At 47.5% G+C, this 13,335-nt stretch overlaps 1 protein-coding gene across 1 annotated transcript in view; it reads left to right on the forward strand.

The window, feature by feature from the left end:
- SYNPO2L (synaptopodin 2 like) overlaps nucleotides 1-6,304 on the forward strand; it is a 38,915-nt gene extending 32,611 nt beyond the window's left edge. The window contains exon 5 of the mRNA XM_081913505.1: nucleotides 1,894-6,304. Coding sequence (XP_081769631.1) covers nucleotides 1,894-4,229 — 2,336 coding nt within the window. The 3' untranslated portion in view covers nucleotides 4,230-6,304. The remainder of the gene's footprint in view (nucleotides 1-1,893) is intronic.
- Nucleotides 6,305-13,335: the final 7,031 nt, after the last annotated feature.

A 13,335-nucleotide genomic window follows, 5' to 3' on the forward strand; every position in this document is an offset into this window, starting at 1 on the left:
GCATGATGAGGGAGAGACAAGAAACGGAATGTACACACCGACTACACTGGAGTTAATTTTCATTAAGAATCGTTTTACAGGCAATTTAAGTCTCACACGTGAAAATGTTTCACTATGGTTATCTTGGACCATTGATTAAACGTCAAGAAAAATCCATCGGAAAAATATTTCCCCCCCTTTTTCTTTTAAATGTTTTCCATCAAGTTACCCCCTCAGATTCCAGAAACTCTTCAGCAGAGAAATGGAGATGGATGATAGCCTTGACTGCAATTGACAAGGCATCATTTTCTTCTTTAAGGTGATGAAATGTGTTTGGAATCGTGTATCCGCTCGTGGCTCCCATCATGTGCTCTCTCCTTGCAGCACGCCCTTGGCTTGTTGTCTACTGACCGCTCTCCCCCCCCCCCCCACTCATCCCCACTTAAATTCTCTCTGTTACAAACACACATACTATGCTTCTCTGTGCTGGAGTAGAGGACACTTGTGCTCGAGCAGCACATCCAACAAAATGAGGTTGCAGAAAAATACCGTTTCTGATATCTGCAAATGGAAGATCATATTTTTACTCTTTTTTTTTGAAATAATTTTTATTAATTTACAACAAAAATACATATTAATTTCACATCCAATTTTCACAAATTATTCCTTTTCTGGACTTCCTTCAGCTTTTCCGTTAATCGTCCATAGTCATTATTTAAATTACGCATTCCTTAGGTTTACATTGACATTATTTATATCTTTCTTTTCTATTTCCTTTAGACAATGCTTCTCAATTTTTCACAGTGCTTCTTTAAATCCCTCTAGCGTTATCCGTCCCTCACTTAAACTTTCCAGATATTCCACAAATTTCCCCCAGTCCTCAAACTTTTGGTCTCTTAAATATCTAATCTTCCCTGTCAATTTCTCCAACTCCGCATAGTCTTAACAGCTTCATTCTCCAGGAAGAAGATCATATTTTTACATGCTGCTTTACATTTATTTATTTATTTGAATTTATATACTGCTTGATTGTAGGAGGGAAAGAGACAAAGTGGTTTACATTCTAATAGAAAACTAGCATAGTGCAGGAAGGGGGCTACTTGAGCAAAAATCATAGAATTGTAGTCGAAAGGGACCTTTCACTTTGGTCTGCCAGGGGAGGAGGTGTTTCCTCTTCCTGGAAGCTATTTATGGGGGATCATCTCAAAAGTCGCCCACCTGGAGCCTGACATGGTACACCCTTCTCAACTCTGCATGCGTAGACCCAGCCTCAGTCCTATGAAACCTGTCTTGGACTACCACAGGCAGTGGGAAATTGTGACCTTGATTTTTGTCCAAACCTCAGATCCAAACTGGAAGAGCCAATGTCAGAAGTTTATTATTTTCCCCTATCCAGCCAGCTCTGATATCCCCACATTACCTGAATGCCTGGCACAGTACTGGTAATAGTTAGCAAGAGGGGCAAGAACATTCCTCATGTTGATAGGTAACTCTTAAGAACATAAGAAGAGGTTGCTGAATCAGGCCAGCGGGCCATCTAGGTCTGCTCTCACAGTGGCCAGCAAGATGCCTGTGAGAAGTCCGCAAGCAGGTCCTGAGTGTAAGAGCACTTTCCCCTCCTGCAGTTTCCAGCAACTGATATACAGAAGGATACAGTCTCCGGCTGTGGAGGCAAAGCATAACCATCATGGTAGTAGCTGTTGATAACCTTCTCCACAAATTTGTCTAATCCTCTTCTAAAGCCATCCAAGCTGGTAGACACCACTGCCTCCTGTGGGAGAGAGTTCCATGGTTTACTACAGTGTGAATAAGTACTGTATTTTACACATATGAACATAAGGCAGGCTTGGCTTTCCAACCAGATTCCCCGCAGTAGCCTGACTGTGCCTCTCTTTTTGTCACTGTTCCTTGCAGAGCTTCATCGCAGTGAGAGTATGCAGGATAAGAATGTGAAAGAAGCCAAAACCAAATGCCGAACCATTGCATCCCTGCTGACAGATGCGCCCAACCCCCATTCCAAGGGTGTCCTGATGTTCAAAAAGCGCCGCCAGAGAGCAAAGAAGTACACCTTGGTCAGCTTTGGAAGCGTTGATGAAGACCGCTGCTATGACGAAGAGGACGGCGTCTTCCCAACCAGTGAATCCGAGTTTGACGAGGAAGGCTTCTCTGATGCCCGGAGCCTAACAAACCACTCAGACTGGGACAATACTTACCTTGACATTGAGAAGCCCAAGGGGCCCCCTGCCCACGAGCAGGATCAGGCTCAACAAGGCCTCAGCGGAGTATCAGGCAGGGGGGCGCAGTTGTTTGAGCAGCAAAGGCAGAAGGCTGGTGAACATACTGTGGAGAGAGTCCCTACTCATGAGCCAGAAGAACAGCCCCAACCTCCACCTGTCCTTCAAGTGCATAACGTGTTACACAATGAAGCCCCCACTCCACAGAAGGCAGAAAGGGCCCCTCTGAGTGTCCAATTAGAAGCTGTACAGGTCTCTAGCCAGCTGCCATCACCAAGTCCTGCCCAACTCCAGTCTCCATCAGGCATCTTCGGAGGAGGAGGTGTGGGCTCCCCGAACTCGCCAAGTGCCACCAACATCTTCAACCGATCCGCCCGACCTTTCACTCCCGGTTTTCCCGGGCAACGTCCTATGACTTCCTCTGTCGTGTTCAGACCATCTGCACCAAGGAAAAGCAGTGAGAGTTTTGGTGGACAGAGAACAGCGGCGCCTCCTTTCTCCCCTGTCACTCCAGGGACCACTCAGCTTCCTGCCGCTCCCATGGCAGTGCAGCCTAGTGGCCCAGCAAGTGCCTCTGTGTCTCTGTATATCCCAACCCCTCCATCGTTGGTGCAACTCTCAGGCCCTGGAAATTCTGCGGAGGCCAAGACACCTTCCAACACACCCCGAACCTCCACAGCTTCCATATACCTATCGGCACCTTTTAAGCCAGCTGCAGAGGCTGTCGCTGCTACACCCCAACCATTGCTGCCTTCTCAAGGCCAAGAAACAGCTTCTTCGACTTTGTACATCAGCCCAGTCCAACAGCAGCCCCTCTCCCAGCCCTTCACTGCTGTAGTGCCAGCCATCTCACGGCCTGCTTCTGAGCCCTTTGCCTCCAGGGAACAGAGAGTTGCAGTTCCGGCTCCCAGAACAGGTATCTTGCAGGAAGCTCGCCGGCGGAGCAGCAAGAAGCCCATGTTCAAGACTGCGGAGGAGAAGAAGAAGAATTCCCCCAACCCCGAGTTGCTGTCTCTAGTGCAGAACCTGGACGAAAAGCCCAAAGGAGACCACCACGGGGCAGGCTTTGAGTCTGGGCCCGAGGAGGACTTCCTCAGCCTGGGGGCCGAAGCCTGCAACTTCATGCAAGCCTCAGGCCGGAAATTCAAGACCCCGCCCCCAGTAGCTCCTAAGCCCCAGCAGTCAAAGGCCTCTGGCGGACTGGTGAACGGCTCCTCCTCTGCCAACGACATATCCCATTTGAAGGGGAAAGGGGCAGAGCTCTTTGCCAAGCGACAGAGCCGCATGGACAAGTTTGTCGTGGAGTCTGCTCTAACACCGGCCCCAAAGGCCAGAACCCCATCCCCGACCCCTTCCCTGCCTTCCTCCTGGAAGTACTCCCCCAACATCCGTGCCCCACCCCCCATCGGTTACAACCCACTGCTCTCTCCGTTTTATCCCCTGGCAGCCAGCAGGTCGCAGGCCAGCAAGGCAGAGAGCAAAGTGAAAAAGGGGCCCACCCAGAAATCGGGGATCAAGGCCATCGACTTCATGCGGCACCAGCCGTACCAGCTGAAGTCCGCCATGTTCTGCTTCGGGGATGTGCCAGGCTCTGACGTCCAGGCCTCCTCTGCAAGCCAGGCAGCCCAGCAGTCCAGCCTGTCTTTCACCCCAGCCAAGCAAGTGCCCGTGAAAACAGCCCGGACCTATGAGATCCGCCGCTTCTCCACACCTGCTCCAGCGCCGGCTTCCAGCAGCCTGGCCCCTACGGTGCTGGCCCCCCGCTCTGCCACCACGTTGGATGAGCCTGTGTGGAGGACAGAAATGACCTCCACCTCTGCACCCGCTTCCCCAGGGCCCTTCCAGGTGGCTCCCCCACAGTATCTAAGCTCCCCTGACCTCAGCCAGCCAGGCAGGGGGCCTTCCCCAAGCCGACCCTCCTCATCCTCCAGTTTCCAGGTAGCGAGACCCAGGTTCTCAGCTGCGCAAACTGGGATGCAGGCACACATCTGGAGACCAGGTTCTGGTCACCAGTGAAAGTGCTTCCCCATCCCCATCAGTGGGCTTCTTCAAAAATTGTGTTTTTTTAGGTGTACACCTAAGGGTTGGGGGGCGTACATCTTCAAATTTAAAGTGTAAATGCAGCAGTTTATCCTAAAAGTGCACCCACCAGAGAGCTACGATTGGCTGCAGCTCACTGCTGAGTTCCCACTTTGTGGCAAACCCAGGTTTGCTGCCGTGTAGGAATGTGTTGAGATGGCCCACACGTGCAAGGCAGGCGTTTGGACAGAATAGTTACCTTTAGCTCCTCCCTTCCCTTTTCTGTTTAAGTTGAGTTCCTGTAAATTAGGACAATGAAGCCAAATGGGAGGCAAGCAGCCTCCTTTTCCGAATCACTGAACTATCCACTTTTTGGACTTGCGACGTTTCCAAGGGATTTAACTGTGTGTGGCCGGAGCAGGAGAAAAGTAGCAACGATAGAAGGGTTTGCCATTCACGTAGCAGCAAGATTCATAACCGCCCTAGGAAAAGCAGTGCTGTGCAGCTGTAAGCAAGGACATTTTCATCTCTGAGAACAGCTCTTCACCTCATCATCCGGAAGCCCCGTGTAGCTTGAGCGTGGTGGTAAGGTGGAAAAGAAGCAGTCGCAGAGGCATGGATGGACCCTCCTAATTGTCTCTCAACATCTGCCTGCTAAAGCCCACAAATTCAAAGTTTTCATCACTCTCTTCCAAACAGGATTGTCTTGGAAGCTTGTTGTGAGTTCCTTGGGGAGGCAGCCAGTGATGTATTGCAAGTTTCCGCTCATGCTAGGTGTAAGATCCCCAGTCTTTGCCCTGCCTTAACTGAGAGCAATGCTGTAGCACAGCCAAAGTTTTCCAAGGAAATGCAAATTGCTGTTAATATTTCTTAAATTTGTATACGGCCATTCATCTGAAGATCCCAAGGTGGATCACAACAGAAAATCACTTTCTCTTTTGCATTTACAGGAAAGGCTTGGCAGGCATTTCCTCAGTATCCCTGTGTTATGTCTCTGTCTCCACGTTAGCGTTACGAAGCAAATATGGGGACTGCCAGGCATGGCATTTGCCTTGTAACATGCCGTTCTCTCTTGAAATGCCCCAAGACTGTGCCCCAGAATCATCTGCTTCTTAACAGATAAGTCAGATAGAAAGTTTGAAAGCAACTGGTTGACACAGATGTGTGTGCCATTTGCTACGTAATTAAATGAGACAGGAGACATAAATTCCTCAAAGTTTCCTGGTCCTCCTCTGAACAGCTGAACGAGAGGCTGTGCAGGACTGCAAGGGCTGAAAAGCAGCATGAGATGAGAATTCGAGGTGGAAGAGGCACAGAGGCAGCAAGCAGTCAAATGACTACTTCTTTAAGGCAGTAGTGGGATGAAGGTGTGTGAAAATGCAGGGAAGATCTTCTCTCCATCTCTCTCTGCTTAGTAGCCAATTTGCGTTGGTCAGAAACCGGACAATGTTGTGTGTCGAAGCACCAGAGAAGGAGAACCCTTTCAGAAAAATGAAAGGAAGACCAAGTGTGGAATTTTGGAGTGCAAGGTTTGACATTAATCTCTTGCTAGAATAGGACACTGTAAGTGGGAGGGAGGAATATGTGAGCAAGTGTGGGAGTGGTTTTCAGAGTCCACAGGATAGAGTTTAAAGGCGTTCCTGTATCTCAGATGCTTGGTCTGACAAGCTAGCAACTGGAAATGCAATTCCAGGGCCAGTTTTCGTAGACTCTCCCAGGTCAATGAAAGCTAGCAGGGGGGAAAGGGATGGCTAGGAGTCGTATATCTACCGGTACTCAAAGCCAGGAAGGGATAGAACAGGCAGCTTGCTGGAAAAACTGCCCTGGATATGCTTGGGGTGTTTTTTGCATCCTCAGAAGCAGGTAGTGGCCATACTAAAACCAAGAAAGTCGGGGGGGGGGGAGAGAGATGGCATTAATCAATGTAATATCTTTAATTTCTGTCAACATAACTTGAAGCTTCTGAGTTTGGCCTCTTTACCCATTTGCACGAGAAAATAACTATGTAAGGTATGAAGCAAACCCAGCCCCTGTCCCCCAAATATTTAATATGATGGTAGGGAGATCCGTTTTAACAAAATGCTGTACAGTGTATATCTGATTCCCATACAAACTTGACCTTGCCTGGCTTATCTTGGCCACTGTCCAGGCCAGTTCACAATGTATTATTTGTATGGAGGCCCAGGTAAAACACCAAAGAACAAGGGACAGGCCACTGTTTACCTGCAGAAAGAGGGGCCTAATTAATTGTTTGTACTCTTAGGGCATTCAGTCTCTACTCAGAGAAAAGCGAGGGCAGGGCTTTTCCCCCAGCTCACTGAAACTCCGTTCCGGCACCTCTCAGATGGGTGCCATGCTCATTATAAGAGAGCAAGGGAGGTGAGCTCCAGCACCTCTTTTTCTAGAAAAATAGCACTGAGCAAGGGTGAATTGACTAGGCCCACGACCTCCTGTGGTGTATCATTGCTGCACAGTTTAGAGCCATTCGTGAGTTTGGGGGGTGAAGTTCTGAAGTGGAGAGGCTCCCCATGTGATTTAGAGCCCTATGCGTTTGCACATGAGGAGACTGAGCGGCTGAATAAGGCTTGTAGCATGGAGAAAAGCATGTCTGCCATTTGAAATCAATGCATCATGTATATGTTTTGGCCAGTTATCATGAGGCTCAAAAAGCAGCTGAGATGCCGATTCCTTACTCCCTGCTGGTTGGAGAAGATACACACAAAAAAATACATATATACTGTATATATGAGAATACTCCTGATCCTGTGAGTCAGGTGATAGCAAAGAGCCAATGCCCTGTCACTGCCTGTTATCGTAACAGTTTGGTGCACTCTTATCTTATTGTAGATGGAGTCTAGATATTGTTGGGCTACAAACTCCCATCATTCCCAGCCACCTTAGCCAACTGTAAGAGATTATAGGTGTTGGAGGCCAACAACATCTTGAGACGCAATGTTGGAGAACACAGGCCTGATCTCAGCTGTCTGTTGCAGGAAGTTATCCTTTCAGCAGGCGAGGGTGGTTGAGGTGGGGCTCCAAGTGCAAGAGGGTGGATAGGTTCAAGGAAGAGTAGATCTGAAATACTGGTTAACATTGTCTGAAGAATACTAAGTCTGAAGAATGCAAACCTGTCATTCAAGAGGGAGACAGATGGAGCACAAGGGTGGTTTGTAATGTGTGGTTTCCACAGCCAGATATGTACTTAGGCCCAAGGTCAAATAAGTTTGGGAGGCCTCAGCCTCCATGTAGTCCTACTGACCTTATGCAGCCAAGTTTGAGTGTTGAGACCTAGCAAAATCGGGCCTGGGGAGGTGGGGTTGATCACTGAGAGCCAGTGTGGTGTAGTGGTTAAGAGCAGTAGACTTGTAATCTGGGGAACCGGGTTCGTGTCTCCGCTCCTCCACATGCAGCTGCTGGGTGACCTTGGGCTAGTCACACTTCTCTGAAGTCTCTCAGCCCCACTCACCTCACAGAGTGTTTGTTGTGGGGGAGGAAGGGAAAGGAGAATGTTAGCCGCTTTGAGACTCCTTCGGGTAGTGATAAAGCGGGATATCAAATCCAAACTCTTCTTCTTCTTCTTCTACTTCTCAAAGTTGTGGGCCGTGAAATACAGGTTGCCAGTTTCCGACTCTTCTGAGCCTCCTGTGTGTTTTACAGCTGCTTGACTGTCTGCGAGAAGCACTGTAGTGATGGTAGCAGAACCTCCCTGGCCTGGCCTGGCCTGGCTTGCTCTGCAGCAATCGAAGGCAAAAAAAGCTCTCTTGGTGCCCTTTCACTAAGAGCCCTCCTGGAAAGGCTTAGTACAGGCAAGAAGTACGGATCAGGGTAGTGATATGCTTACCTTTGAAAACGGGTGCTGGGCACCATGAGAATGTAGAAGATAGGCTCTTCCCATTCCTTCATCCTGACATAGGTTTTCATAGTTTAAGAAGAAATGTGAAATGGTGGAGGGAGGCAGCTTCTTTGCAAGAAGCATGAGAAGAGAACGTACTAGAGGAAGGGATCCAGTGGCTCTGTTCTGCATGACAGCCCCTGTTGTGCCAGTCTGTGCTCTAGAAAGGTTCCAAGTCCAATCTTACAGCTTAGGAAGTGAAACCAGGAGCTAGAATTCAGAACAGCTTAGGAAGCAATACCGGGAGCTAGAATACAGAACAAGAGTTGGGTGCAAGGCATTTGGAGGAGCTCTTGATGAGGCTTCTGTCATTTTCACGGTCACACACAACCCAGCTGGAAACCACATCAGTGAAATTTTCAGGTTACCCTTTGTCAGATACCTTGTCATTGTTTGCTATTTAGACCGGCAGCTCGCTTGCTTCTCTGGGAGGGTGTTCAAATTTCACATCCAAGAAACGAACCGGCCAGCAACATCCTGAAATACACAGGGCTGTACATCTCAAGCAGTAAGAAAACTTTGTTCTGTTCTTTTGGAAATATTTTTATTTCATTTTATTTTTGAAGTTAAAAGTCACTTTACAACTGCTTGTGCTGAGGAATAAATTTCTGATACGCACTTTAACCGTTGCCTTCATTTGCCTCTTTCATTTTCAGTTTCTTTCACGGTGTGATCCCAAAACATCTTCACATTTGAACCAATGCTGTTACATTCAGTCAAAGTGACTCTGCATTGCACTAAACTGCTGGTCTAAGATAATGAGAAAAGGCGGCATTTAAGTAGCATTGATGCTGCTCATGTAATAAGCTGCTTTATTAGGCATTGGGAACCGCTGGTCAGGGATGATGAGCTCAGCCACAGTTTCAGTATATCCGTGTGATGTAAAATCTTCAAGGCAAGTGAATGAAACATAGTGTATCCTGAGATGGGGAGGGAACTCTAATGACGGACTTCAACCTCTCACCTGTTTGATTCTGAGAAATGTATTGCTCCCCCTCCTCACACACATAATGTACACATCTTGACTGCCTTATATTTCCCACACTCCTGCAATCCAGCCCTTTCTCCTGGTACATATCCTGTTAGTGGCAAACAGGTTCAGTGGGAAACAAATACACAGAAAACACTGGAGAGTCAGAACCAAACCTGAAACTCCCTAACAGCCAAGAAAAAAATCAGGATTCCATACTCTACATCCTTGCTCTCATCTGTGAAAGTGGTGGGATTCTCCAGCACCATTTGCCCCTCCCCCTTGAAAAAGTGGCTCTCTGTTCCTCTAAACCTATTAAGAAGCTTCTATCTTCTTCCCTCACAAACAGAGGAAATGATGGATGCCTCTCAAATCCCCAAATCTCCCCCTGGAGAGTTCTCAGTGGTCTATGCCCTTTTGAGGTTGCCCTTTGCGGTTTCAGCGTGAGGTTTAAGGCAGGGAATGAGGAAAAGCTCTTAGTCACCTCCATTGTGCTCCTAAACTGCAAGTTGTTTACAATATGGCAGATTTTAAAAAACCAGTGCAAATATGTGCCTTTTCTGCTATCATGTATTAGGCCCACTATGCATCTTGCAAATGCCTTCACTGAAAGGTCAAACCCACCCTGTACATGGCTTCCCCCAAAGAATCCTGGGAATTGTAGTTTACCCCCCCCACACACACACAAAGCTATAATTCCCAGCACCCTCAACTAACTAAAGTCCCCATGATTCTTTGGGAGAAATAATGTGCTTTGAATGTATGGTGTGGATGTGACCAGATTCTAATTCCTTCCTCCTTTACAAAGAGGATATAAGGCAGGCACACACGGCCACTAGATGGTGGTCTTGTGCTTCCATAGCTTAGCAGGGTTCTGCATTCACCTGCTGTAGTGATAAGTTGGGAGGATTTAAAATCTTATGGCAGACTTACAAATCCTCTCCACTTAATCTTTTGCCCTTTGGACTTCACAGAGAATCACATCTGGCAATTACTCTGTGCCACATATTTGCAGGGTTGCAAACCGATCGCACATTCTTGACTCTGCAAACGGATGGCTTCCAAAAAAATCTATTTCGCTCCACCTGCGCTGTTAGGATCACAGGCCATGTCACAATTCTTCCACTTCGCCCAGCAGGCAGCTGTGGTCTAATGATGCTAACCTTTTGTTGCTTGTGCAGGTTACAACTAGTAAGGGCTTGCTGTTTGCTGCTGCCTTAGGCTCTCTGCAAGGGTGAGATGCGTCACACGCCACTGAACTACAATAAAAACAAACGTCTGCGGAAAACAGAAATATAACAACTCAGCATGGAAGCAACATGTATGAGGTCTCATTCAGAGGTATGATTTTGCATTTAGTGGTAGGAAAATATGGTCACATCATCAACACCATATATTTAAAGCACATGGCTTCCCTAAAAGAATCCTGGGAACTAGTTTGATCCCCACAGAGCCACAAATTCCTGCACCCTTCACAGACTTCAGTACAGGATTATTTGGGGGGAAGTCATATGCTTTACATGTGTGTTGTGCATGTGGCCACATACCGTATTTTTTGCTCTATAAGACTCACCTTTTCCCTCCTAAAAAGTAAGGGGAAATGTGTGTGCGTCTTATGGAGCGAATGCAGGCTGCGCAGCTATCCCAGAATGCAGGCTGCGCAGCTATCCCAGAAGCCAGAACAGCAAGAGGGATTGCTGCTTTCACTGCGCAGCGATCCCTCTTGCTGTTCTGGCTTCTGAGATTCAGAATATTTTTTTCTTGTTTTCCTGCTCCCAAAACTAGGTGTGTCTTGTGGTCTGGTGCGTCTTATAGAGCGAAAAATACGGTAGCTGGGTTTGTAAAAGCCTAGAGGTCATTGCATTCCCTACGTCAGATGCAACAAAATCATCAGTGGTTTAAAACCAAATACTGTACACAGAATAGAAATACAGCAGAGCATAATTTTCTAAACCAGTTCATCCAACAACAGAATGAAAGGGTGAATCTAACCCTAGCCCACAATATTCAATCTATAATAATAATTTATTATTATACCCCGCCCATCTGGCTGGGTTTCCCCAGCCACTCTGGGCAGTTTTCAACAAAACACTAAAATACAATAACCTATTAAACATTAAAAGCTTCCCTAAACAGGGCTGCCTTCAGATGTCTTCTAAAAGTTTGGTAGTTATTTTTCTCTTTGACATCTGGTGGGAGGGTGTTCCACACGGCGGGTGCCACTACCAAGAAGGCCCTCTGCCTGGTTCCCTGTAACTTGGCTTCTCACAGTGAGGGAACCACCAGAAGGCCCTCGGCCCTGGACCTCAGTGTCCGGGCAGAACGATGGAGGTGGAGACGCTCCTTCTGGTATACGGAAACAAAGAAGATAAGCAGAAAGAAAAAAGGGGGAGTGTCAATTACTTAGGTTAAAATATGAATAAAGGTAAAGGACCCCTGGACGGTTAAGTCCAGTCAAAGGCGACTGGGCTTGCGGCGCTCATCTCCCTTTCAGGCCGAGGGAGCTGGCATTTGTCCACAGACAGCTTTCTGTGTCATGTGGCCAGGATGACTAAACCGCTTCTGGTGCACGGAACACCGTGACAAAAGCCAGAGCGCACGGAAACGCCGCTTACCTTTTAGAATATGAATAATATGAGAAGACAAGTGTAATCACAAAGAGGAAGAGGAGGGTTTGTTGTGTGCTTTTGAAGCAAAGCACATGAACCAAAGCTCCGCATTCTGTTTTAAAGACAACAATCAAAAGTACTTCTCATAAGAGAGCACCTTCCAAAAATGGGACAAAAGGGAACCAACCCTCCAAGCAGAGAATCAGCTCCAGAAAAGAGAGCATCTGCCTTACTTCGGCTCAGTACAGTGACCACTCTAAAGTCATCTTGCCCTTCTCACAATGTTCCAGTTTCTGCTTCGGTATTCCATTGCGCTAAAGTTTAGCACCTGGCTGCAAACAGCAGAAGAGCTATTAGGACTCTGTTGTGAAATTTAAGGACTTGTTGAGGCAGCTTACAATAATTGGATTGGGATAAATGACATACACTACAAAGCACACATTTAAACCAGAAGCATTCGGTATTCAGGCAATTCTACTACAGGGATGCGGGTGGCGCTGTGGTCTAAACCACAGAGCCTAGGGCTTGCCGATCAGAAGGTCGGTGGTTCGAATCCCTGCGACGGGGTGAGCTCCCGTTGCTTGGTCCCTGCTCCTGCCAACCTAGCAGTTCGAAAGCACGTCAAAGTGCAAGTAGATAAATAGGTACCGCTCCAGCGGGAAGGTAAACGGTGTTTCCGTGTGCTGCTTTGGTTTGCCAGAAGCGGCTTAGTCATGCTGGCCACATGACCCGGAAGCTGTACGCCGGCTCCCTTGGCCAATAAAGCGAGATGAGCGCCGCAACCCCAGAGTTGTCAGCGACTGGACCTAACGGTCAGGGGTCCCTTTACCTTTACCTTACTACAGGGTAACAAAGGCCTACTAAGTGACCTCAAGCCTCCTTTCAGCTTAATCTACCTCACAGGGTTGTTGTGAATGAAATGTGGAGTGGGGATCATATACAGTACATTGGGCCCCTTGGAGGAAAGCCTGAATATAAAGATAGCAAATGAAATAAAGTTCACCTTGTAGTCACATTTCTTCTGGCTGTGTTCATAGCTTTAACAGCAAGAAGACCCAAACACCTGACCAGGTTCCTGAAGAAAATTGTGCTAATTTGCATGCCAATAAGCTGCTTACTTGAGTTTGTTGGCTGCTGTGATAGAATCTCCTTTTTAAACACGTTGAGCCTGTAGCCTTACGAGCTGACCACATGACAACTGGCAACAGCATTGAAATGGACAAGATGCACCAGCAACCGCCGTCCTATTGCAGCTTGTTATCCGTGACCTTAATTCAATCTTGCAAGAATGTAAGATGACACAAATGTCTAGGGCTGGGAGTGTCGATAGCTATATGTGTGTACACATGGGGCAGAGCCAAGAATTTTGCCTGCTATACCTTTCGGTAGAGCTGCACATGCCATTGGCTTTGAATATTTAGGGAAGTTCTGTCTTCTGAAGCTCTCTCTCTCACACACAACTCTAAGTGCTGTGGACTTACAAGAGGAGTGACACACACTGCCAACAACGTGTGTTCCTTTGACTTTTGTATATATAGACAAGGAGGGTCAAAATAGCTTCTGCTGGACTGGAGAGTACATAGATTTGTATGCAGAGCAACAGAGTTGCCATATCAGCTTTCATAATGAGGG

The sequence above is a fragment of the Podarcis melisellensis genome (genome assembly GCF_964234715.1).
Source record: "Podarcis melisellensis genome assembly, chromosome: 5".
In the NCBI taxonomy this organism is placed as follows: Eukaryota; Metazoa; Chordata; class Lepidosauria; order Squamata; family Lacertidae; genus Podarcis; species Podarcis melisellensis.